This window comes from Trifolium pratense, linkage group LG4 (genome assembly GCF_020283565.1).
Source record: "Trifolium pratense cultivar HEN17-A07 linkage group LG4, ARS_RC_1.1, whole genome shotgun sequence".
Lineage (NCBI taxonomy): Eukaryota > Viridiplantae > Streptophyta > Magnoliopsida > Fabales > Fabaceae > Trifolium > Trifolium pratense.
In genome coordinates, this window is record NC_060062.1 from 32,259,255 (window position 1) to 32,285,897 (window position 26,643).

General features: G+C 29.8%; 2 protein-coding genes, 1 long non-coding RNA gene and 1 pseudogene across 5 annotated transcripts; 1 reads left to right on the top strand and 3 right to left on the bottom strand.

Annotated features, from left to right (window-relative positions):
- Nucleotides 1–740: 740 nt before the first annotated feature.
- On the top strand, nucleotides 741–4,718 carry LOC123923986 (annotated as a pseudogene).
- An 87-nt stretch (nucleotides 4,719–4,805) lies between these two features.
- On the bottom strand, nucleotides 4,806–5,697 carry LOC123923987. The gene is made up of 2 exons (XM_045976740.1): nucleotides 5,475–5,697; nucleotides 4,806–5,373 (listed from the first exon to the last, which is right to left on the bottom strand). The coding sequence occupies exons 1-2, from the start codon at nucleotides 5,655–5,657 to the stop codon at nucleotides 5,275–5,277; spliced, it is 282 nt and encodes a 93-aa protein (XP_045832696.1). The 5' UTR covers nucleotides 5,658–5,697; the 3' UTR covers nucleotides 4,806–5,274.
- Nucleotides 5,698–17,745: 12,048 nt separating this feature from the next.
- Nucleotides 17,746–21,868, bottom strand: LOC123923989. Of its 3 annotated transcripts, XR_006814553.1 has the most exons (10): nucleotides 21,691–21,868; nucleotides 21,382–21,480; nucleotides 21,103–21,147; nucleotides 20,939–20,980; nucleotides 20,198–20,429; nucleotides 20,073–20,104; nucleotides 19,913–19,954; nucleotides 18,908–19,070; nucleotides 18,736–18,820; nucleotides 17,746–18,153 (listed from the first exon to the last, which is right to left on the bottom strand). It is a non-coding gene; the product is annotated as an uncharacterized LOC123923989 (long non-coding RNA). The 3 variants fall into 3 exon arrangements; XR_006814552.1 differs by having other exon boundaries at nucleotides 19,927–19,954; nucleotides 20,939–21,147; XR_006814551.1 differs by having other exon boundaries at nucleotides 20,939–21,147.
- A 2,981-nt stretch (nucleotides 21,869–24,849) lies between these two features.
- On the bottom strand, nucleotides 24,850–25,532 carry LOC123923988. The gene is made up of 2 exons (XM_045976741.1): nucleotides 25,285–25,532; nucleotides 24,850–25,183 (listed from the first exon to the last, which is right to left on the bottom strand). The coding sequence occupies exons 1-2, from the start codon at nucleotides 25,462–25,464 to the stop codon at nucleotides 25,088–25,090; spliced, it is 276 nt and encodes a 91-aa protein (XP_045832697.1). The 5' UTR covers nucleotides 25,465–25,532; the 3' UTR covers nucleotides 24,850–25,087.
- Nucleotides 25,533–26,643: the final 1,111 nt, after the last annotated feature.

Consider the following 26,643-nt stretch of genomic DNA (forward strand, 5'->3'; position numbering starts at 1 on the left):
AGTCTCTCCACTTGTGGGATTGACAAATGAGGATTTGATTGTTGGAGAGACAACCTTCAAAGTTGCTTCATGTAAAGTGGTCAAACATGAGAGAACGTGTTCTGACAATCAACATGCGTTTATACTTTTTGCATTTGACACATTGATTTCCTAACACCACATACTGTGAGCATTTTAAAAAGAGTTCAAAAAGTCATGCATAACAATGTGACGTCTCCAAAATCTCAAGATGTAGTGTTTAAGATGATTTATTTAGTGAGATAAGGATTCTTCCGTTTTATTTAGTGACTCAACATATTAATCTCTACAATTATATTAAAAAAATATTTCTGTTTTTTCTTTACTATGAAGATATTTTGCTGACACAAAAAAGTTTAAAAACTATATGTAAAACAAAAACCTTATCCAACAATTAAAAAGAAACACATGAAATAAATATAGAAAAATGTTAACATTCACCTTAATTTATATATTAAGGAAGTAAAAAATAAAAACAAGTTTCCTACCAAAAAAATGAAAATAAGTATTTTTTTACGCAATAAAAACAAGTATTTTTTTTTTTTTTTTTTTTTTTTTTTTTTTTTTAAACATTAAATTTATTTTAATATTAAAATGAAATTTAAAACCGACTTACCCATAAATATAAATATGCATCTCGTAATAGTTGTAATAATTAATTAATTGATTCATCAAAAAGTTGCAATATTCATAATATTCATTTTCATCTCACAAAAGTGCAGCATCAAAACTAGACTTCATCTCCTTCTCTGCGTTGGTGCATCTTCTCAATTCTCAAGGTTAGTCACACTACTACGTTCCATTATTTACTCATTTTATTGATTTCTGAATCAGTCTAATTGGGACTGTTTTGTGTTAGTTCTAGTTTTTCTCATTCTTAGAAATGAGTATTGGGTCTAACTCATCCTTACAAAATCGGCTTATAAGGTGAGAATTGCCTCTAGTTTATATACACTTAGCCAGACCATCTCTCAACCGATGTGGGACTTCTTAACACACCCCCTCGCATCCAGCGCTATTGGGCTTGGTACGCGGATATAAATAGTAGGTGGCCCGATATCGGGTGGCCCAACGGATCTTGGAGAGGCTCTGATACCATCTTAGAAATGAGTATTGGGCCTAACTCATCCTTACAAAACCGGCTTATAAGATGAGGATTGCCTCTAGTTTATAAACACTTAATCAGACCATCTCTCAACCAATGTGGGACTTCTTAACGCTCATGATTTCAGTTTCAACATATAAAGTTGTTAATCTAGTATCAAGTGAATTTAATTTTTGAGATTAATTTTTAAGCTAGAAGCTAATTAACCACTTAGTCAAAATTTGTTCGTTTTTGTTGCAATCAGTCATCGAGTGAGAGTGAAGTTGAGAGATTACTTGATTTTGGAAATTTTATGCCTGGACTCTAGAACTGTTGTTTGCATTCAATTTTCATTTTTAATTTTTGAAGATCATATATTTTGAACATTCTGAAAAATGCCCTATTATAAAACACTTGACTTGAAATTCAATTTTAAGTACCATTATCAAAATTCAATTGACCAAGTGATTAATGAGCTTCCACTTAGGATAAATTGTTTGGGAATCCGAGTTTAATTCTTAATAGCAGAGACGGATTTAGTGTGGGGCAGTGGGGTCAGTCGACACCACTTGCCTATTATATTTTTAGTTAATACTAATATTATTTATGCAATGTGACCTCATATATCTGGTATTATCGTTTTTATATAGTTAATTTATTACACTATAACAAATATAAAATTAATAAGACTAATTTATAATACTAATGAGTATCTTGAGTGTATTGACTAATAAACCAAAATAAGCAATTTTGTATAAGAAAATGTTAAAATTATATAAATAACAATTTATATTTTTTTACGTTATAATTTTGACCCCACTTACTAAAATTCCTGGATCCGTCCCTGCTTAATAGGAATGGTTATTGGACAGACCGTACTCTTTTTTTATGAAGTTGATCAGACTATAGAGTACGTTTTTTTAAGCTTTAAAAAAAATGATTTTGTTTTAAAATAATTTTGAGATTCCTTTTTAGAGATTTTTAGGGTCTGTTTGTTTAAGCTTTAAAAAAAATGATTTTTTTAGAGACTTCTAGATTTTTTTTGTAGAGATTTTGAAGAAAATCTAAACTTATTTTCCGTTTGTTTACAATAATAAAAATCTATTTTTTAAGAAAATGATTTACAAAAAAAATAGATTTTGAAGAAAGCTTTTCATTTTGAAGAAAAAAATAATTTTTTTATTAAAATGATTTTTGAAAAAATCTGAAACAAACACAAGTAAAATAAAAAAAAAATAAAAAAAAACAAATTTTGCTAAAAAATCTGAAACAAACATGACCATAGTTTGTTTACTATTATAAAAATCATTTTTTAAGAATATGAAGCTCCTACACAAGTTTCTTAGTTTTAAAAAAATAGATTCTAGAAGATTATTAGGATTAGCTTTTCATTTTGAAGTTAAAAATGATTTTGTAACAATCATTTTCTACAAAATCAACAAACACTATTAAAATGATAAAATAGATTTTTTTTAAGAAAAAATCTTAAACAAACGGACTCTAAATTAAACATATATGATTTCTTAATCAGTGTGCTAAACTCACTTGTAAGCTATGAATCACAGACACTCATTGGATTATCCATGCCCCGGAGTCGGTGTCCGACACCGACACTTGTGTTTACATTGAATTTGTCCTATTCTCAAATTATTATCGGTGTCAATGTGTCGGTGTATGTAATAGCTTGTAAGTATCCGTGTATGTATCCATGCTTCATAGCTTGTAAGTAATAACCTGCAACTCAATCAAATGAAACTAAAATTGAATTGAGAATTAATGTTTGTTTGGTTTTCGTTTTCAGAATTCAGACAAAGGACACACAGGAAAATCAATGTGCTCTGTCTCCAAGAACCATAAAATTGAATTGAGAATTAATGTTTGTTATGCCATTTTACCTTTTGAATAGACAAATGTTAGTGATTAGGTTAGATTCCAAGGTTTGAATCCCGGAACTCCTATTTGAACCTCCTTCAGTGTTGCATTTAACAAATTTTGACTAGCCAAGGAAGTACTATGGAGAATAGATCAAAATCAAAAGTCTTGATGAAAAGATATGAATTAGGAAGATTACTAGGCAAAGGAACATTTGGAAAAGTTTACTATGGAAGAAGTATAACAACTAACCAAAGTGTAGCTATTAAAATGATTGACAAGGATAAGGTTATAAAAAATGACCAAGCTGATAGCATAAAAAGGGAAATATCGGTCATGAGACTCGTAAAACATCCGAATATCATACAGCTTTTTGAGGTCATGGCTACAAAGAGTAAGATTTACATTGTTATTGAATATGCTAAAGGCGGCGAGCTTTCAAGAAACTAGCAAAAGGAAAGTTCAAAGAAGGTGTTGCACACAAATATTTCAAGCAGTTAATTAGTGCAGTTGATTATTGTCATAGTAGAGGTGTATACCATAGAGACATAAAGCCAGAAAACATTCTATTAGATGAGAATAAGAATCTGAAAGTATCAGATTTTGGTTTAAGTGCTTCTGCTGAATCAAAAAGGCACGACGGTTTATTGCATACAACTTGTGGAACACCTGCTTATCTTGCTCCTGAAGTCATCAAACGGAAGGGTTATGATGGTTCCAAAGCTGATATTTGGTCTTGTGGAGTTGTTCTTTTTGTTTTGCTTGCTGGTTATGTACCTTTTAATGACATCAATTTGATGGACATGTATAGGAAGATAAGTAATGCAGAGTTTAAGTGTCCTAATTGGTTTCCGAGAAATGTTAGGAAACTATTGTGTAAGATGTTGGATCCAAATCCTGACACTAGGATATGTATAGATAACATTAAGCAATGTTCTTGGTTTAAGCATGGACCAAATGGTAGACAGAAAAAACAAGTGGAAAACAATACTATCTCTTCCTTGGCTACAAACTCTGTAGCATCGACACATCTGATTGAAGGTGTGTCGGTGTCGGTGTCCGACACCGACATGACACCTACACATGTGACAAATCATTCTGATGAAAGGGACGAAACTGAAAAGCAAGAGTCGGTTGTACCTGTGAGCATAAATGCCTTTGATATTATCTCTCTTTCAACTGGTTTTAATCTATGTGGATTCTTTGAAGACAGTTTTAAGAAAAAGGAAGCTAGGTTTACTTCGAGAAAACCCGCATCGGTCATTATTTCGAGGATGGAAGAGATTGCTAAGAGACTGAAGATGAAAATAAAGAAAAGGGCTGCTGGTTTATTGAAATTAGAGGGAGTTGATGAAGGTAGGAAAGGGATCTTGTGTATTGATGCTGAGATTTTTGAGGTTACTCCATTTTTTCATTTGGTTGAAGTGAAAAAATCAAATGGAGATAGATTGGAATATCAGAAAATATTGAATGATGATATTAGGCCTGGTCTTCAAGATATTGTTTGGGTTTGGCAAGGTGAATTACAAGAACAATCTCAACAGTACGAGCAGCAGTAGCATCAGCATCAGCAACAAGCAAAGTCGGAAGAGCCTTAATTTTTTATTTTTTTTTTTGCATTTCATACCATGCCAATTTTTCAAAAATAATGTTGTTTCTGCTTATCTTTCATGTGTTTAAGGATGCCATGACCTTATTGTAACATAATGTATCTAATTTGGCTTGTAAATGTTGATTTTCGCGTATTATGTATAGTTTGATGGATAACAACCAGTCCTAGTGTCTTCTCATGTGTTAAAGACATCGAGGCTGCATCGGCCGCATTGGCCCATATTTTGCCACAATATTAAGGTTAACAGAATAACCACATCTACAGCCACAATTTAAAACTACGTTCATGTAGTTAGTACCAAAATATTTTTCCAGACAGTGATTATAGTATGTAACAGATTAACTAGACACTAGTTTTAAGTTCTCTATCAATCATTATCTTTATTTGACTTAGATTTAGAGATTGGAATCTAATTTTGTACCACTAATCTATCCCAATATAACATGCTGCCAAACCATGTACACAACTTTAGATGAAAACAATAAGAAAATGAGAGAGACACTATCTATAAACCATATTCAATACCAAATTTTAATAGAGGAAATAGTCTTATTGTAGTTATAAATATCATCACCCTATGAAAAGGAGAGTTGGGTTTGAGTTTCCAATATTACTAGCATATATCATGAGATGAAAAGTTCCTATAAACTTTGTGTCTGTCATGAATATCACAAAGGTATGAGATCAATTATTGCTTTGAAGGGGATTGGACCAGTTGCCTCCAAAGATAACGACCAGAAGCCATGTCAACAAATGTCCAAAATCCTGATTCTAATGCAACCTTAACCTGTTGTGAACACCAAACCAAAGCAGGATTTGGAAGGAACATTTTTATACAGAAAAATCTGATGCAGTAAAAGGGCTGAAGAGGAAGGAAGAAGAGCAAACCTTGGATTTGGAAGGTGCGTTTAAGGTTGGTTTAGAAGAATCCAAGGTTTCTGTTTCTGGTGTGTCTTCATTGTTTTGGTCCAACTGATCAGTGAGTTGAAGTTGAGATCTGAGGTTTCTGAGGACAAAGAAACAAGCAAGAGTAGCTGACAAGAATATAAGAATGAGTCTGAGAGGACACATTTTTTAAATTCTATGTATCTGAGGGATTAGTGTAGTTGTGGATAAATGGAATGTAAAGTGGGTGAAATGATGGAATATTAAAAAAGATAGTTGCAATATATGTTTACTTTGGATTGTGTGTGAACCTTGGACCTGGACAATGGATAAAAGAAAGTGGTTGGTGGTTTGTGCTGATCAACTTTTGTCATATTCTTTTCTTTGGTATAAGTTGATGTCTTCATGATCTTCAAAAGGAATATAAAATGAACATATGCTTCAAATTTTCTTCTTCAAGACTTCATAAGGTTTCTCAAGACTAATAAATATCATGCATTTTACCAATGATCAATTAGTGTAAGTGGTTAGAGTTTTATCTCCTTAAGTATGTGCTAAGAGGTTCGATTCCTAGTTCATGCATATGGAGAAAATTTGATTGGGAGGGGAGAACCCATCTTGTGTGCCCCACAGATTACTCGACGGAAATTAGTCATCGCTAACGACGGTGTAAACTTCGTACCAATATCATGGTAACCCCAAAAAAATGCATTTTTTACGAGTAGGAATCAAAACAAGTCACTCGACTGACCCGAGTTTATAACATTATTATATATGGAAAAAAAATGTCCCTATAATTTTTGACTGATCTATTAATAGAGATATCATATTATATATGCAAAAGTCGGAGTTCGAACTTAAATATTTCATTTATTCACCTTAAAATTGGTATTATACTCATTAGACTATTTAACAAAAAACATGAAAAATAAAGTTACGTTCTTCAATATAAAATAAATTAATAAAATTAACAAATCCTAATTTAGTCTCCAACTACAATATCTAGTGATCGAGCCCGTTTAGTTGTTTAGGCATTGTGTAACTTTGTTTTCTCGATTGATTTTATACTTAACGTATCTGTAAACTATTGTAGTCTCTTTCGGCACACTTTGTAATGAAGGGACTCTTTGATCGATTAATACATATCTCATTTTGACTTTTTAAAAAAAATAATAATAAATTAATAAAATTAACAAATCCTCCAAAATAATTTACTCAAACAAACGCTCACCTGCTAAAATCAAAAGCCGAATATCTAATATAGTTTTTTAAAAGAAATGTTTTTTTCAGCCCATATAGAATTAATTAACAGAAAATAAATAATCAGCCTTTCGTGTGTAGATTTGTTAAAAAATATAAAATATTCCGCAGCTGGGAGTCGAACCCAGAATTCAATGCAAGGAGAATTTAACCAATGAGCTACTGCGGATGTCATGAAAATATGGTGCATATTTAATTAATTAATTAATTATGCTGTAATATTATAGAAGGATGAAAAGTTATAAAATTTGAATCACTCGCAGGTTGAAAAGTTGTTAAGACCAACTAACATTCTTCTTTTCATAAATAAACTAGTCACCAACCCGTGCGATATAATAATAATTACAAAAAGAATAAATAAAAACAAATTAAAATATAGTGATGATAAAAATAATAATATCTTTTACTAGTAAAAGGAAGGTTGAGTTGCTCAAAAGCAAGCATTGTGATGATGTGGCATGCTTTAGAGAGCTTCTCATATCTATTTAAAATTTGTCCCACAATTTATTTTGTGTGTCCATTCATCCTCCAAAATAATTATCTATATGTTACAATAATAATGACTCCCAATAATAATGAAAGAAAGAAAAGAAAAAAAAGATCAAATTACAAAAGAACAATGAATAGATATATGTTCTTTCATATTTTACACTACCAAACATAAAATATAAATCATGCATGCGTAAATATGATTTGCAATTTGTAAAATTTTACTTTAAATAAATAAACCAAATAAAAAAATTACTCCTCAAAAAAATTCCATGCTTGACAAAATAAATAAATAAATTTTATGAAAAAAAATACTTTAGTTATATTGTTTATTAATTAATTACTATTGTGCTATTATTTAAAAAAAAATTAACTTTGTCACACCAACTTTTAAACTACCATTCTTTCGTATTCCTTAACTCTTATTCTTTAACTATGACAAATAAATTTATCAAACAATCCTTTAAAAGGAAGATTGAGTTGTTCACAGGCAAGCATTGTGATGATGTGACACTCTATAAAAAAAGTTTACAATCTCTATTAAAACCTTTTCATATTTTTTCATATAATAGAGTTACTCTAATAATAAATAATAAATAATAATAATATATTAAAAAAAACTAACACAATTTATTGTTGTTGAATTGAGACAAAAATGAATTGCAAGCAATGAAAGGTGGAATGATGCATCATGTTATTGTTTTAATTGCATTGCAATATATTATTAAAATATATATTGTATGTTACAATTCTCTATTAATGCAATTGAAAACAAAGAATTCTTGGAGACACTAATATTGAATATGTTAATTTAGCTAATTATCAAACACAAGCTCTATATAAAGTTAACCCAAAAGCTAATTATCATCACCACCATATCAGGAAGTCTACCTTCTATGTTTTAACAAAATTTTAATTTATCTATCTCATAGCAAAAACTCTATGGTTTCTTTGTCTAACATCTCCATGAGAAAAAGTTATGCTTCTTCACCTTCCATATGTTAAAGTTACACATTATAGTGTCTTGAATTGATTTAAAAGCTATTGTGTGCATATATATAGTTACATCATAAGTATATTGGTTTTGTCCTTGGTAGGTGATGGTGTCTAACCTCTTAGAGTATCAGGTATGTCTACATTTGATTGATTAAGAAATTGATATACATATATGTGATAGTTGCCTATTAATATGTTTGTAAATTGGAATTTTTCTATTACTCTGAGTTTAGAACATCTCTAATCATTTTTTATATTTCTTTTTTAGGTTGGATATTTTTTTAAATATCAACCGGTGTTTTGTTCGATGATTAATTAAACTTTGAGTTGAATCGATTAATATGAATATGACTATTTTTTCATGTGAAGGAGGAGAACAGGATAAAACATACTTCTATTTTTGCTTACGTTGCATCCTATGAATGTTTGTAAACCTATGAAATGGCACCTCATGTGAGGGTGTGTATTTAACTCTGATGGCAGTTTGTAAACCATCATTTTTTTTAATTGATATAATGTTTGTAATTAGACAACTTTCTTTTTTCATTTATTATTTTATTAGTCTAATGTTTTAGCTTATTTGTTTCTTATTTTCTTTTTCATTTATTATTTTATATAAGGTAAAAGATTTGTATAAAAAATTGTTGATTAATGGGAATATAATTAATTTTTTTTCATGTGAATAAGTTGAAGAGGATAAAAGAGACTTCTATTTATTGATTTTGAAGTCCCTTAAAATTTATATAGATCGAGGGTATATTGATGTTGGAGGCATTCAATTAAAAGAAGACAATCCAAATAATTTAGAAATATAAATATGTGTCTCATTTTTAAATACTATATTGTCTACAATGTGTAGGTAATCTACTTGATCTCAATCAAGAGAAATATAGAAATAATAACAAAGTAGAAATTAAAATAAATTTTTTTTTTTTGTAGTTGATACTCAAGTCATGTGGTTCTTATAATTGTAATACATGCAAGAAGTATATTGATTCAACTTGACTTAGAGGTTGTCCAAATATATAATCTTCATGCATTTATCGTATAACACTTGCCTAAATCTGGATGGTTCAATATGAATATATATGAATTTTAATAGATGGTCCTATTTTAATCTACGCATGACATCTTATTCTTACAACCATAAAATGAATCGATGAAAAGAATTGTGCTAAAAACATGTTAGTTTAGAAATTGTGCTAAATACTTTTTCCTCCCACTTAGAATTGTACTAAAAACTTTCTAAATTAAATTAAAAAAAGACAAAAATTATTAAATAAAAATTGTTGATGCTCATTTGTCAAAATAAATTTTAGAAATTATTAAAATCGTAGATGTTAAAATATATTTACATATATTTAGAAAATATAATCACACATATATTTAAACATATTTACACACAACTAAAATTCACCAATAATTCAAAAATTATTAATTTAATTTACGTAATAATATAACTTTTTGGATAAATTAATTACATATTCTAAAAGAATGTTTACGTTACGGCTGAAAATAAAATAGTGGAATATTTATAAGAATAAGATGACATTTTTTTTAAGCAAATAAGAAAATGACACATGTTAAATCTTAAATTCATCTATAAGACTTTCTTTACCTTAACCAAATAACTAAACCTAAATTCAAATATATAAAATCTTCGTCCAAAGTTATATATTGACAACAACAAATATTCAAGTTTATATAATATAATAAGAAAAATAAAATAAATGTTCAAGAAAATATTAAATAAGAGGGACAAAAACTAACAATAATTTTGAAGAGACACAAACCTCACCAAGAAAAAGAAAAACAAACCAAAAACAAAAGGACCAAGCAAAAAAAAATGTGAACCAAACAATAGACTAAAAAATTGGGACTAATAAAGTTGGAATAAAATTTCAACAAGTGAATAAGTGAGAATAAACTCCAAGAGAACGAGAGATGAGTAAGTAGATAAGCTATTTGGAACCTTAAATTGCATAGAACGTAGTAAGCAAATACGCTGTTTGAGACATAATTTTCAAAAAATGAGATCACGTGGAACAAATAGTCAAAGCCACCATATATGAATCATATTCTATAATCAAAACTTATTTTAACATTTCTCATGAGCAATATTGTCTACAAGTATAATTAGGTATGCCTCCAACTCTTATTGAAAATAATAAAATAAGGGATACATCAAAAATAAAAAAACAAAATGACATTTGACTATAAAATTGCAAATTTTTTTTTTAAAAGTTGATGGTTTATAAGTACCACCAACTTATTTACAAAGAAAATACTACAATTGCTGCTGCCAAGGATCGAACCCCTGACCAACAGCCTACACCCGCTCAGTCAGCAAGTGTCAACTGAGCTACCCCCACCCACCCCTAAATTGCAACTTATATAAAGAAAACTAAAATCTTATATGATTACACTAATAAAATAAAAAATGATACATCCTTTCAAACTTATGAAATATTATAAGAGATCTATTACATTAAAATATGAACAAACTACGATATAAATTAATAAAAAGTCTAATATTTCTAAGCAACTTTTTTTTTACCCATATACTAATATTAAATATAATCATATTTTAAAATAATATCTATTATTTAAATATATGTGATTATAATTATCACAATTATTATTTTTTATTTATAAAAATATTTTAATTATATATTTTAATCAAACCCGTGCAACGCACGGGGTTACCCCTAGTTCAGTATAAAGATAGATATAAATAAATAATTTACAAATTAATTATTAAACATTATAGAAAATTTCTTTGTAAACCACATTTTCAGTTTCGTCTGTGTCTTCCCTTTTTCATCGGTTATCAATATTTTCAAGCATTTCCTTGAAGTTACTCTTGACAGTGCAACATATAGTTGGCCATGGGAGAAAATTGACTGTGGAAGATATACACCAACATGTTTAATTGACTATGGAAAATTGATAGTCGTAGCAAATGAAACAACCATTTGAAACTGTCGACATTTAAACTTAAAAGATATTCTTTTATATGATAATCTAAGAATAAAAACTTTCTCACCAATATTGTTGCCGGTTATCACTCTCCCTTCAATGACATATGTTCCCATTTTTGTATTTATCAATCGGGTATCATTGCATAACCCTAAAGATTGTTCAATGTTTCTCAGCAACATTACCGACACTCCCACTTTTAATCTTAGTTTGTGATTCGGAATTCCATGAGATTTGATGGTGTTTAAGAATTTAGGGGTATGAATATCATCTGGTGTGTCAACATTTGAGTTGACGTGACACGGAGAATCACAACTCAAATAAGTTTTTTCTTCTGGATGAATTAAATCCAACACATAATCATTAATTGCATCAACAATTTAATTTTTAGGAGCTAATATAGCTCTATCTTGAAAAAAATTTGGATCATTCAAATTATGCAATAGATCTTGATAAGTGCCCTAAACAATAGATGAAAGAGGATCACCTAAGTTAGGAACCAACAGATCCGGTGGTATAAAAAAGGAAAAAAAAAACGGGTTTTCTATAAAAAATGTTAAAAAAATGCAGTAACATATTTGGTTTTGTAAATGAAAAAAAAAAAAGATTTTTGTTTTTAGAAAGAAAAATAAAACGTGTTAAGTTTAAAAAGTGTGCATTTAAATGATGTTGATTACTTGTTGGTTACAAAATTATTTCAACATAAGTGATATGGCTTAGTGGTAACTATATAAAGAAATATAACTAAAGGTCATGGTTTCAAATCTTAGTAACTTTTATATATATAAAGATAATGATAAATCTGGTTACATCTCTTTTTGGCTTCGGCCCTTGGCAATAAAAAAAAAATAGTTACATTCCTTTAGCATAATTTTAGTTAACATTTTAATCCATTATCTTTTTTCATAATATTTTTGTTCTTTTTTATGTGTGAATATGATTTTTTTTTCACCACTAGTATTTAGTTTACGAGACCGCATAATATAGTTTGAGGGTCAGTTCTAACATCAAGTGGTTTTAGCCCATTCTGATCGCAATTGCAGTGGATTGAAGTGTGGTCCTCTCTACCAAGTCTAATTCCAAAACATTCATCACTATACCAATTAACGATCGGTTGAATATGAATTTTAAGCTTTAAATTTATAGTTTTTTTTTCTTCTCTCACCTTTAATCATAAATATATTTTATAACCTAAACGAAAATCATAGCTATGAAGCTTGAAAAATCATATGCAAACATGAATTAAAGATAAAAAGGATAAAAATAACATAAAAACAAATAAAGAACAAGTTGTTACCTAAAATTAAGTTAAAGGAGTAAATATATAACTTTTCCATTAAAACTATATACCAACAAAAAAAAAACTAAATACATTATTGAAATCATATTGCACGATACTTATTTCATACACACTAGGTACATACCCGTGCATACGCACGGGACGCGCCTTCGGCGCGTTATATTGCGTCGGGGCGTTAGGTCGTAAGGAGTATTCGGCGGGTTGCACGCGCCTTCGGCGCGTTAAGAAGTTGGTTTCTCAACGAAGTTAATTTTATAATAAACAGAAAGAATTAGTTGATTTAAATTGTTGTGTTATAATTCATATTAATTTAAATAGGCCGGTCTATTAGGCTAAAAAACATTTTTAATAGTCTGCATCCTGACCTATTTAACTAAATAGACTTATAAAAATATCTTGGCCTGAGCCTATGCTAGGCCATAGGCCCGTGTAGGTATATTGAGGGCTTATATTAATTACGACATATTGTCAAATTTCTTTTTATATTATTAACTTATGTGTATATTAGTTTTTTTTAATTGTTTTATCAAGAACAAATTTTTTGTGTATAATAAATATTTTAAATTTTTTTAATAGTTAAAATTGTTAATTTCTTTATCGTAAAGCATGAAGGAGAAGGAGTGCAATGTGTTTTTTTTTAAGCAAGAAGTAGTGCAATGTTACCAGTTTTGTTTCTTCTTGTTGCATGAGAAATGAGTAGTAGCTACTGCAAAAGTGTTTTAGAGTGAGACTTTAACCGCAACAACTCAAATCATGCGATAAATTTTAATCTTATCATAAAAAGTCATCAGTATCCCTATTTTTTTCTTCTACTTATCAGTAAACGATTTTTTTGTCTTGTACTTAGCAGAGGGCATAAAAGGACCTATTTAACTAAATAGACTTATAAAAATATCTTGGCCTGAGCCTATGCTAGGCCATAGGCCCGTGTAGGTATATTGAGGGATTATATTAATTACGACATATTGTCAATTTTTTTTAATATTATAAAATAACTTTTTGTAAAATAATTCTTTCTTTTTATATTATTAACTTATGTGTATACTACTCATTTTTTAATTGTTTAATCAAGAACAAATTATTTGTGTATAATAAATATTTTAAATTTTTTTAAAAGTTAAAATTGTTAATTTCTTTATCGTAAAGCATGAATGAGAAAGAGTGCAATGTGTTTTTTTTTTTTTTAAGCAATAAGTAGTGCAATGTTACATGTTTTGTTTCTTCTTGTTGCATAAGAAATGAGTAGTAGCTACTGCAAAAGTGTTTTAGAGTGAGACTTTGACCGCAACAACTCAAATCATGCGATAAATTTTAATCTTATCATAAAAAGTCATTAGTATCCCTATTTTTTTCTTCTACTTATTAGTAAACATTTTTTTTTGTCTGGCACTTAGAAAAGGGCATAAAAGGACCTATTTAACTTAATAGACTTATAAAAATATCTTGGCCTGAGCCTATGCTAGGCCATAGGCCCGTGTAGGTATATTGAGGGATTATATTAATTACGACATATTGTCATTTTTTTTAATATTATAAAATAACTTTTTGTAAAATAATTCTTTCTTTTTATATTATTAACTTATGTGTATACTAATCCTTTTTTAATTGTTCAATCAAGAACAAATTATTTGTGTATAATAAATATTTTAAATTTTTTTAAAAGTTAAAATTGTTAATTTCTTTATCGTAAAGCATGAATGAGAAAGAGTGCAATGTGTTTTTTTTTTAAGCAATAAGTAGTGCAATGTTACATGTTTTGTTTCTTCTTGTTGCATAAGAAATGAGTAGTAGCTACTGCAAAAGTGTTTTAGAGTGAGACTTTGACCGCAACAACTCAAATCATGCGATAAATTTTAATCTTATCATAAAAAGTCATCAGTATCCCTATTTTTTTCTTCTACTTATTAGTAAACATTTTTTTTGTCTGGCACTTAGAAAAGTGCATAAAAGGACCTATTTAACTAAATAGACTTATAAAAATATCTTGGCCTGAGCCTATGCTAGGCCATAGGCCCGTGTAGGTATATTGAGGGATTATATTAATTACGACATATTGTCAATTTTTTTTAATATTATAAAATAACTTTTTGTAAAATAATTCTTTCTTTTTATATTATTAACTTATGTGTATACTACTCATTTTTTAATTGTTTAATCAAGAACAAATTATTTGTGTATAATAAATATTTTAAATTTTTTTAAAAGTTAAAATTGTTAATTTTTTATCGTAAAGCATGAATGAGAAAGAGTGCAATGTGTTTTTTTTTTAAGCAATAAGTAGTGCAATGTTACATGTTTTGTTTCTTCTTGTTGCATAAGAAATGAGTAGTAGCTACTGCAAAAGTGTTTTAGAGTGAGACTTTGACCGCAACAACTCAAATCATGCGATAAATTTTAATCTTATCATAAAAAGTCATCAGTATCCCTATTTTTTTCTTCTACTAATTAGTAAACGTTTTTTTTGTCTGGCACTTAGAAAAGGGCATAAAAGGACCTAGTTAACTAAATAGACTTATAAAAAGATCTTGGCCTGAGCATATGCTAGGCCATAGGCCCGTGTAGGTATATTGAGGGATTATATTAATTACGACATATTGTCAATTTTTTTTAATATTATAAAATAACTTTTTGTAAAATAATTCTTTCTTTTTATATTATTAACTTATGTGTATACTACTCATTTTTTAATTGTTTAATCAAGAACAAATTATTTGTGTATAATAAATATTTTAAATTTTTTTAAAAGTTAAAATTGTTAATTTCTTTATCGTAAAGCATGAATGAGAAAGAGTGCAATGTGTTTTTTTTTTTAAGCAATAAGTAGTGCAATGTTACATGTTTTGTTTCTTCTTGTTGCATAAGAAATGAGTAGTAGCTACTGCAAAAGTGTTTTAGAGTGAGACTTTGACCGCAACAACTCAAATCATGCGATAAATTTTAATCTTATCATAAAAAGTCATCAGTATCCCTATTTTTTTCTTCTACTTATTAGTAAACATTTTTTTTTGTCTGGCACTTAGAAAAGGGCATAAAAGGACCTATTTAACTTAATAGACTTATAAAAATATCTTGGCCTGAGCCTATGCTAGGCCATAGGCCCGTGTAGGTATATTGAGGGATTATATTAATTACGACATATTGTCATTTTTTTTTAATATTATAAAATAACTTTTTGTAAAATAATTCTTTCTTTTTATATTATTAACTTATGTGTATACTACTCCTTTTTTAATTGTTCAATCAAGAACAAATTATTTGTGTATAATAAATATTTTAAATTTTTTTAAAAGTTAAAATTGTTAATTTCTTTATCGTAAAGCATGAATGAGAAAGAGTGCAATGTGTTTTTTTTTTAAGCAATAAGTAGTGCAATGTTACATGTTTTGTTTCTTCTTGTTGCATAAGAAATGAGTAGTAGCTACTGCAAAAGTGTTTTAGAGTGAGACTTTGACCGCAACAACTCAAATCATGCGATAAATTTTAATCTTATCATAAAAAGTCATCAGTATCCCTATTTTTTTCTTCTACTTATTAGTAAACATTTTTTTTGTCTGCCACTTAGAAAAGTGCATAAAAGGACCTATTTAACTAAATAGACTTATAAAAATATCTTGGCCTGAGCCTATGCTAGGCCATAGGCCCGTGTAGGTATATTGAGGGATTATATTAATTACAACATATTGTCAATTTTTTTTAATATTATAAAATAACTTTTTGTAAAATAATTCTTTCTTTTTATTTTATTAACTTATGTGTATACTACTCATTTTTTAATTGTTTAATCAAGAACAAATTATTTGTGTATAATAAATATTTTAAATTTTTTTAAAAGTTAAAATTGTTAATTTTTTATCGTAAAGCATGAATGAGAAAGAGTGCAATGTGTTTTTTTTTTTTAAGCAGTAAGTAGTGCAATGTTACATGTTTTGTTTCTTCTTGTTGCACAAGAAATGAGTAGTAGCTACTGCAAAAGTGTTTTAGAGTGAGACTTTGATCGCAACAACTCAAATCATGCGATAAATTTTAATCTTATCATAAAAAGTCATCAGTATCCCTATTTTTTTCTTCTACTTATTAGTAAACGTTTTTTTTGTTTGGCATAAGAAATAATAAACAGGTTTCAATTTAAAAATCACATTCCAATGTACCTGTCTTTGATCAAGACAAGATGTTTACTTGTATTATTGTCCAAGAACTCAGTTGCATTAAATGCTATACAACTTTATCTGATTTTACTTTGGTAGATTGCAGGAAAATTTGAACTTGTATAGGAATAGGCAAGTATAGCAAGTTGGCGTGTGATCTCCATATTTCCATCCATCAAACCTCACAAACTTGTTATTATACACGATGGTAATATGCATTATTCAACAAATAAAAGTTAAAAGTTAAATTATAGGTTGAATAAGAAACTTTTATAATATGTTGGAGCTAATATATATTATTCATAAATTAAGGAGTTCTGTTTTTAAAATTAAATAATATGAAAACTTAGTGAAATTAACTTACTATAAATTAGTCAAAAATAAGTAGTAACCCTATGTAAATAAACTTTATTATACGTATTATGCCAATATTGGGTGGAATAAATTAAGGGAATATGAGAATTTAGACATAAGCATGTAAATAAAATTATTGGTTTACTCGCCTAATTCGGGAAAATCCATTTCGAGTAAAACAATCTGAAATGTGAATGGTGCACCTGGTTTAGTAGAAAGAGTGGGAATTTGTTACGGATATCTGCTCATCCAGTTGTTAGCCTTGGCTTTTCAAGATAACGATATGAAGAAACAACATTTAAGTATAAACTATCATAAATTTTCCATTCATGTTGTAGTTCATCACAAAAGTGATGTACAAAGAAATGATCAAGTTCTTCATATTGCTGAAAGTAAAACATATGATGAAGTTAATCCAATAGCTGATGAAAAATAACCGATAAGGAATGAGTTTGAGAGAAATGTTGAAAAGCTCGTCAAATGTTTGGTATGAACAGTAAGGAAAAAGGAATTTGCTTCCATGTACCAAGAATGTTGCTTATACATTAGAAATTGGCACAACACTTATATTTATAGATAGATACAACCAAAGAAGCTTTATTGAGTTTGAAGGATTTGGTAGGATGAATTTAATTGGAAGTTGCTGTGCAATAAATATTGGCAAGGTTGCATTAAATTAATGTTGAAATAGTATGAACCATATTATGACATAATAGTAAAAACAGGTATCAGTTAATAGCTTAAATATCACACACATAATATATCATACATCATCATCATACATAATAATAATCAAAGAAGATAAAGTGTGCCAAAATTTAACAGCACAACTTAAAATAGCAAAACATAGATGACACACATCAAATGTGTTGTTCATGTGTCACATATTTTGAACATCATAAAGTACTTCTCAAAAGGATAGTTAAAAGCAGTTAGTTCAAAAAAAAGGGACTGATAATAAGTTTTACAGTACATAACCCAACATGAGTCACTCAAGTTTGGGAATCTTCATCAGTTTAGTTGAAGACAATTTGACAACAATAACATATTTCTCTTCATCATTTTCCTCATTTGTAATAAGAATTTCCCCAATTCATTTTGCAGGTGTCTTCAAGTTAGCTACGGCAGGATCAATCTCATCAGTGTCGGATAAAGAAGCCTACAAAATATAAATATGATATAGTGTTGCCATAATATAGTGTTCATTAAGAAATATGTCAATGACTAAAAGAAATGTTTCCTCATCTCATTTTGCATATGCAAGTAAAAATTCAATTGTAGATATATGACCAAAATGTATATATAAGAACTAATTATAGATATCTGAGCTAATTGTGATAGAATAGCGTGCATCGTCTATGGCACATAAGATTATTACTAACCACACTGGTAAGTAGGAAAATTAAGGCATAATTTGACCTTCAACAAAGACATAATTGCATCAACACTTTTCTTAGATGAAGCTTATAATATTATAACCCTCTTTAACTTTATTGCTTGTTGAAACTCCTCCTTCTCAATGATTTTACAGATACATACATACACAAAAGATCAAAAAAGAAAACATATTGATTTGATTTGAGATTATAGAAGAGAACTTCTTTTAGCACTATAACTTGTGAATGTGAAAGAAAACAATCCCAAATGAGTTTTAAGCAAGAATACCTCAGACCCAACCACATAGTAAAGCTAAAAAATAATCTTGATGGTTCAAGGAAGGTTTCTCCAACACACCACTCACCTATCCAAAAAATGCAGCAAGTATACTTCCTCTCCATAAGATCGTCCATAGCTTCAGGATATACTTGAGGTTCGCCTAGACCGCACTAAAAATGTAATTAAATAATTATGTCATAGTGAGTTGGGAATTAAAAATTATTGAAAACAGAATCCATATTATTCTTAAATGAAACCTTTTCCATTTTCTCAATTATAGCGGTAGTCATGCCAAACAACTCATCAAGTGTATTATCCCAAAACACAAACTTTGCTTTCTCTAAGCTAGCCATCATAAACCTCAACATCCAACCTATACCTTTCATTGTTTTCCTTCTTTTCCAATGCATCATGATCAACCTGTTAATACAATATATCAGTTTAATATCTGATGAACTTAAAATAGGCATAGTTCAAAAGTATATGTACATAACAAAAAATATATAATTTGTAAGGTTGAGTCTAATATATGTAGGTTTGTACCATATTATGAAAACAAAAGAAAAATAAGGTTCAACACTCGGCTCAAAAGATAAATTAGAACTGCTCAAAAGATAAATTAACATGCTATAGATCTCAAGCTACCATTCAATGTTTGCACTGATAGCAGAACAAAAAATACACATACACTCTTTATAGTATCATATATTTTAAGCATTAAAGGTATAAAAGACGGATTTTATTGGGAGCTTTAAAGGTATACAAATCATACCTTTTACCTTTGACGAATGTGATGAAAGATTTTAAGCGTTTAAGGTTGAAAACATATATTTGAAGCGTTATGGCTAGAAAACTATGATTTTAATCGTCGTAAAACATACCAACAGATGAAAAATCAGACCTTTTTATCGTAAACGGCGACAATGAAAGATTGTTAACGTGAAAACATATATTTTAAGCGTTAAAGCTAGAAAACACAAATTTTAATCGTCGTAAAACTTACGAAAAGATTTAAAATCAGACATTTTTACCGTAAACGACGGCAATGAAAGATTGTAAGCGTGAAAACATAGATTTTAATATGGTGTCCATATCAATGTCTATACTTATAATCAATATAAGGACATAACTAAACATTAAAATGTAACATTTGAGTTAAAGATGTAGGTAAGAAAACTGATCAGTATGGACACAATGAAGGAAGAGCTACCAAGAACTTGTATGTATCATAGTTGGATATGAGAAAGATAATCATATTTTACCTTTTGTAACTCACTTTCCATGGAAGAGCTACCAAGATTCAACTTCATAGACATAAATTAAAAAATGTTAATTTCATATTGGAGAAAATATTTATATAAAAACCTGCATTAAAAGCAAACTTTGGTTAAATGTTGAACAAAAATGCATATGAAAAACAACCTCCTTATCTTCTTTAGCTCCATTTGCGCAAGCTTCATTCCAAAAAAAAATGAAAAGTTAAATTTTCAAGGTTTAAAATGACAAAGGAAAGAAGAATGAATGAAAGGGAGAGAAAGAAACCTTACCTAGTATTTGCAGATTTTTTTCCAAAGAACAACAACAACTAAATTCATGTTTGATAACCCTTTTCTAAAAGTCATTGATTTCTAGTATGTCTTCATTGATAAGCAGTCTTGTACCATTCCATCCATTTGATACTTGTACAGGATAATAATGCATATTAAGTGGAATAACATGTTCTCTTTACATTACATACTAATACCTTGCATTGTGCTTATCTTAGCACCTTGCATTTTTCTTCCCTCAATGGTGGCCAATTTAAATTTTTTTTGAAATGTTAGCAAACAAATTCCACAATAATAATCAATGAGTTTATCAAAGTACTCATAATTCAATAGTCATAAAAAGAACATGTTATAATATTGGGAAATCAATATAATCAATGCACTTAAATTTCAATCTCCAACATACAAAACAAAATGGAGGTGAAAAACAGAAAAAAATTATAACAAAATATGAGAGACAAAAGCAATGAAAAGAGATTTCACAAACCAAAGCAAACTCATAATAAAACTTAGGTAAAGTGGAACAAACTTCATTTTAATTATAACATATGTTCAAAGTTTAATCTTTGAAAACAAAGTTTAATCTTGAAAACAAAGTTTAATCTTGAAATCTAAACTCCAACTTTGAAAAATATGTTATGAAGTTAAGGGTTAAAAAAAAGTGTAATCTTTTAAAATAAAGCAAAACTTTCATTAAAAGTCTATTTCATGATGGATCTCAACGACACAACATAAATTTACCTTTTGCATCCCAATTTCCATCGAAGAAGTAGCTCCGTTCACCTTAAAAAATAAAAATAAACACTCTATTAATGAAACATTCCGCGTTCAAATAGCGATAACGAAACGCGCGTTAATGTATTGCAAAGTTAGTAAATAAACACGTAGGTGTAAGGAGGAACAACGAAAAAGAACAAAACATGTTGATCTTTAGCCTCCATTTCTTCAACCTGCATTCAAGTAAGAAAAAAGTTTCATTAACAGTAAAAATTTCATTTCTTCAACCTGTTGATTTTTGTTAGACATTTTATCAAACACATTGTGTGCTTGTATGAATCTGAAACAAACAACATAAAATTGTAATATGTAATTAAATTCTAACACACCAAATTCCAATAAGAAGAAATCACAAATTTTACACACACACACAAACAGAGATGATTTTATAGAAGAAAATGACTAACCCAATAGTTCTTCTTCCTTCCTTTGTATTATTCTTCTGCGGAGTTTCTTCTTTCTCCGTTCTTTCGCCGATGTTGTTTTCTTTCTCGGTCTCCGATTGACTCTGAGAGAAAGCAAAAGAAAAAATGAAGAATGAGAAAGAAAGAGAGGAAGAGAGAACACGTGAGAAGAAAGAGAGGAAGTGGATCTTGGATTTGACAAATCTAAAATTTGAAATTCAAAATAAAGTGAATGAGTTGGTGGGAGATGAAATATTATGTTGGGTAGTGTGAAACAAATTTGTGAAATACCATTCAAGGTCAATGTCTTACCTTTGAAACAAAAATGCCAATGTGATATGAGAGAAGGGCAATGAGGTAAATGCGCTTCAAGGTGGGGCCAGAAGCAATGAGAAAATTTGAGTCATCTAATACCAATATTGCCCTTATTTTTAGTAGTAACAAAAACGGAAAAAAAAAATGCCAAAAGGGCAATCTCGGTTTTTTAGTGGTATCTTATTTTCTTATATTTATAGTAGATTTTTGAAAAATTAAAAATATAGAAAAATATAATAATTTTAAAAGATTAACCTCATTGTTATGAAGAGTTTCACATTGAATAATAGATTGTGTGTATATATATATATATATATATATATATATGGGGTTTTCTAACTTAGACCCTAGTTAGGTCTAAGTTAGCAAGGTGCACCTTTTGAGTTGGACAAAAATACCCATTTTTTTTTTTTTGAAACAATAGAGCAACTAGGGCATGTATGTAATTTGCATCATAAAAATACCCTTTTTTTTTTTTTTGAAACAATAGAACAACTATTACATTTTTTAAATTTCTTCCAAATTTCGACCTCATTTTACGTGCGAATCGAACGCCGATTTCAAAAACTAATACCGGAAACCTTTGTAAAATTGAAAAACGATCAAAATCCATATAAGGAACGTCGAGTTTCGTTGAGTATTGAGGGAGATCGAACCGGGTCAAAAACCGGGTCGCACGACCCGTTTCTGCATAAAACGGGTGGGAGGGACGATGAACAGTGCGCGTCGCCCACGCCCACGCCCACTCTCACCGGCGGCGCGTGGGGGCGCGTGCGGCCTCAGGGAGGCTCTATTGTTTTTTTATTTTTTCATAATAAAATAGTAGATAATATTCTGGAAATTTTGGTATATTGTATGAAATTTTTGGAGACCCGAAACTATTTTTAGTTAATTAAATGAGTAAAAAGGTATTTAAAAATATTATAATTCCATAAAAAATTTCCAAAATTTTATGTAAAGTACTATGAATTATTTAGAACCCTCTTGTGTACCTCACTCTCCCTAGTTCAAGTCATGAAATTATTTTCACAAATTCCGCTGATTATTTAAAACCATTTAACAAATAATAATAATAATTTCATAGATTTGTACTCTGAAACCAATTGTTTTTTTATTTGTTTCTAATAAAATATTAGATAATATTCTGGAACTTTTGGTATATTTTATGAAATTTTTTGAGACCTGAAACTATTTTTCGTTAATTAAATGAGATAAAACGGTAATTAAAAACTATTGTTTGCTTCTGAAACCATTTAGCTGGAAGAATGGTTTCAGAGAGTTATACTGTGAAACCATTCTAGCAGTAAAATGGTTTCAGAAGCAAACAATTAAAAATCAACTCCCCTGAAACCATTCTATCAGTGAAATGGTTTCAAAGTACAACGCTCTGAAACCATTGTACCAGCTAAATGGTTTCAGAATGGTTTCAGAAGCAAACAATTAAGAAATTACTCACTGAAATCATTTTACCAGTAAAATGGTTTCAGAGAGTTATACTGTGAAACCATTCTACCAGCTAAATGGTTTCACAGTATTATATAAAGATAATTAAAGGTAGTGAAAAATTGAGTTTTTTTTTTTTGTCCAAATCAAACGAACCAAGTCTCTATTTGTAGACAAAAAAAAATTATGAATTTTGGTATAAAAATAAAAAAAATAAAAAATTAATTTACAACGAAATAATTGAGTTTAAAGTATTAAATGAAAAAAAAAACACGCCAACCAGCCAGCAGTTGACACGTGTCCTGCTTTTTTAAAATGAAATTTTCTCTCTCCAGGCGCAGATCTAGTGTGGTGCACGCGCTGGCTTATCATGGAGATGGATGATCTGGACTGTCTGATTGATCCGACAGCCATGATGTGATCATCTCTTGGCCGTCTGATGGAAATCAACGGTCTGTAACGGTGGTCCTGCGGTAGGCGCGCGACACTGGAACAGCGCCAATATGTTTTTTTTTTTTTTTAAAAAAAGAAAGGGTATTTTTGTCCAACTCAAAAGGTGCACCTTGCTAATTTAGACCCAACTGGGTCTAAATTAGCAGCCCCCTATATATATATATATATATATATATATATATATATATATATATATATATATATATATATATATATATATATATATATGTTTATAAATGGGATAATATGTTTATAAATGGGATAATACTTATTTTATAAGTTAATTTTATAGAATTGAGTTAGTTACAACCCAGAATTCTTATCAAACATAACTTTATTTATCATTATCTTAAATAGACACTATGGCATAAGGGATGAATGTGAAAGATGGTGTGAAGAAGTGAGGAAGTGTTTTTTAATTTCAAATCATCCTAATTTAAAAGTTTTATACGGAGAACACATCCAAAGTGTTGATGCAAAGATATAAATTAGGAAGATTATTAGGCCAATGAACTTTTAGAGAAGTTTACTGTGGGAGTTGTTCTGGATTGGGACAAGGCCCATGTCAACGGCCCAACTCTCGAAGTTTTTGCCACGTTTATGTTGCTTAGATTCAATAATTGTCGAGTCGATAATCAGATTTTACAATACAGATACAAAAGCTCACTCATTCCGGAATGGTCGAGTAGATCCATGTGAGAGGGCTTCACGGAAGACTCAAGCTACTTTAACTGCACATAGGATATCTCAGTAGACTAGCCCACAGACAGAGGATTGTGTCAATTTATGCGCGAATATGTATGGTGCCAATTTAAGCGGCACTCCACCTCTATCACATACTGACTTGAGCGTCGAAGTGCTAACCTCTTTTGTAGATAACAACTGACGTCGAACACGGGTCTCCATCATGCCTTGGATCTCTTTCCACTGTTCCAAAATCTTCTAGAGGCATACGCCGTCATCAGAGTCTTCTCCTTCTTACCCGCTCAGAGTAGAACTACAATAACTAACCAAAGAAAAAACATGAGTAGGAAAACAAGGTTATATCTTTTTTGGCTACAAACCCTACTACAGACACTTCTCATCGAAGGCATGTCGGACCACGCATGATGACCTGTGACTTAGTAAAAATGCATTTGATAATATCTATCATTATTCAAAGATGTTAAGAAAAGGGAAGCGAGGTTTACTTCAAGACAAGCCGAATCGATCATTGTTTCGGTTTGGCAAGGTGAATTACAAGAACAATGACACCAATCAGAACAACATCAGCTATAATCATAATACTAAGATCCTTCTTTTTGTGCATTTCATGCTATTAGTACAACTTTAGATGAAAACAATAAGAAAATGTGAGCAAAAAGAGTAGTAGGCAAACTCTTTCTATAAACTATAATATTCCATATGAAATTTTAATAGAACAAATAGTATTATTGCATTTATATAGCATTTGTGCCTGTGATGAATATCACAAAGGTATGAACATGTTGATCAACTATTACTTTGATGAGGATTTGACCATTTGCCTCCAAAGATAACGACCAGAAGCCATGTCAACAAATGTCCAAAACCCTGATTCTAATGCAACCTTAACCTGTTGTTAAACACAAATCAATCAAGGATATAATTAAAAGACAACATTTTTTTAAAGAAAAATCTGAATCAGTAAAAGGGTGTGTGAGAGGAAGAACAAACCTTGGATCTAGAAGGTGAATTTAAGGTTGGTTTAGAAGAATCCGAGGTTTCTGTTTCTGGGGTGTGTTCATTGCTTTGGTCCAATTCAGTGAGTTGAGGTTGAGATCTGAGGTTTTTGAGGACAAAGAAACCAGCTAGAGTAGCTGACAAGAATATGAGAATGAGTCTGAGGGGACACATTTTCAACTATGAATGTATCAGTGTGATTGTGACTATGTAGTAGTAGTGGATAAATGGAATTTAAATTAGGTAGTAAAGTGTTTGGAATATATTAAAGGAAAATGCTAAACAGTGCCCCCGGGGCACTAGTTAAGGATACAAATATAGAAGTTTTATCTCGTAAATTGTGCATTCAATGTTTTAATGATGTGAAAAGTTATTCTCTCTCATCATTAACTTTATCATTTGTTTCCTTTTTTAGTATGCTTAACTAGTGCCCCAGGGGCACTGTTTAGCATGACCCTATATTAAATGGAGTATTAAAGTGTAAATGTGTTTGGAATATATTAAATGGAGCATTTGCAATGCTTACTTTAGGTTGGGAATTGGATTCTTTATGTAAATGTGTGACGCATTTGCAATGCTTACTTTAGGTTGTCATAATTAGTAAGTTAATTTAAAATAATCATAACAATTGATTTAAGATCAGACCATTCAAATTAGTCGCAGCATCAAGGTATGAGCCAAATTGAGCAAAGGCGGCCACTTTGAGTGGCTTTCAAATAAAATCTGATCGCTACGGCTGGAGTCTTTCTTAGTGCAATACGTTCAACAACCCTTAAAGCGTGCGGGCGGCCCTAGCGTACAAAAAAGAAAGAAGTAGTCCTATTCGAAAACTAAATATTTCAGTCCTAATAGGTGCGATATTGAAGGCCTTCACCGGCTTACTTAGTGCTTGTGCTAAGGAGTTAAGGGCTAAGGGCTGGAGCGTAGGAAGCATTGACTATCAGAACCCCGGAGGAAACTAACTCATTTCTTGCATATTCATTTAAATCGTCTGATCAAAATTACTAGTCGATTAAGATCAATTACAACGTGTTGTGTGAAATTGCTACCGCAAACAGTTCAGGTTACCTCATGTGTGAGCATGGAAGTAGGAGTGGACCAAGACAATGCAAAAAAACAAAGTGGTTGGTGGCCGGTGCTCATCAACTTTTGTCATATTCATTTCTTTGGTATTTGGTAATTTGATGCCTTTGATGATGATCTTTAAAAGGATAGAGTGATTTGGGTGTTAAATTATTTATTTAAATAAAATGTTAACTAGGGTTTTTGGGATACTAGTTAAGGAGTAAGACTTTCATAGTCACGTGACTATATATAGACACACTCACATGATTTTTTGATTATTTATGAAAT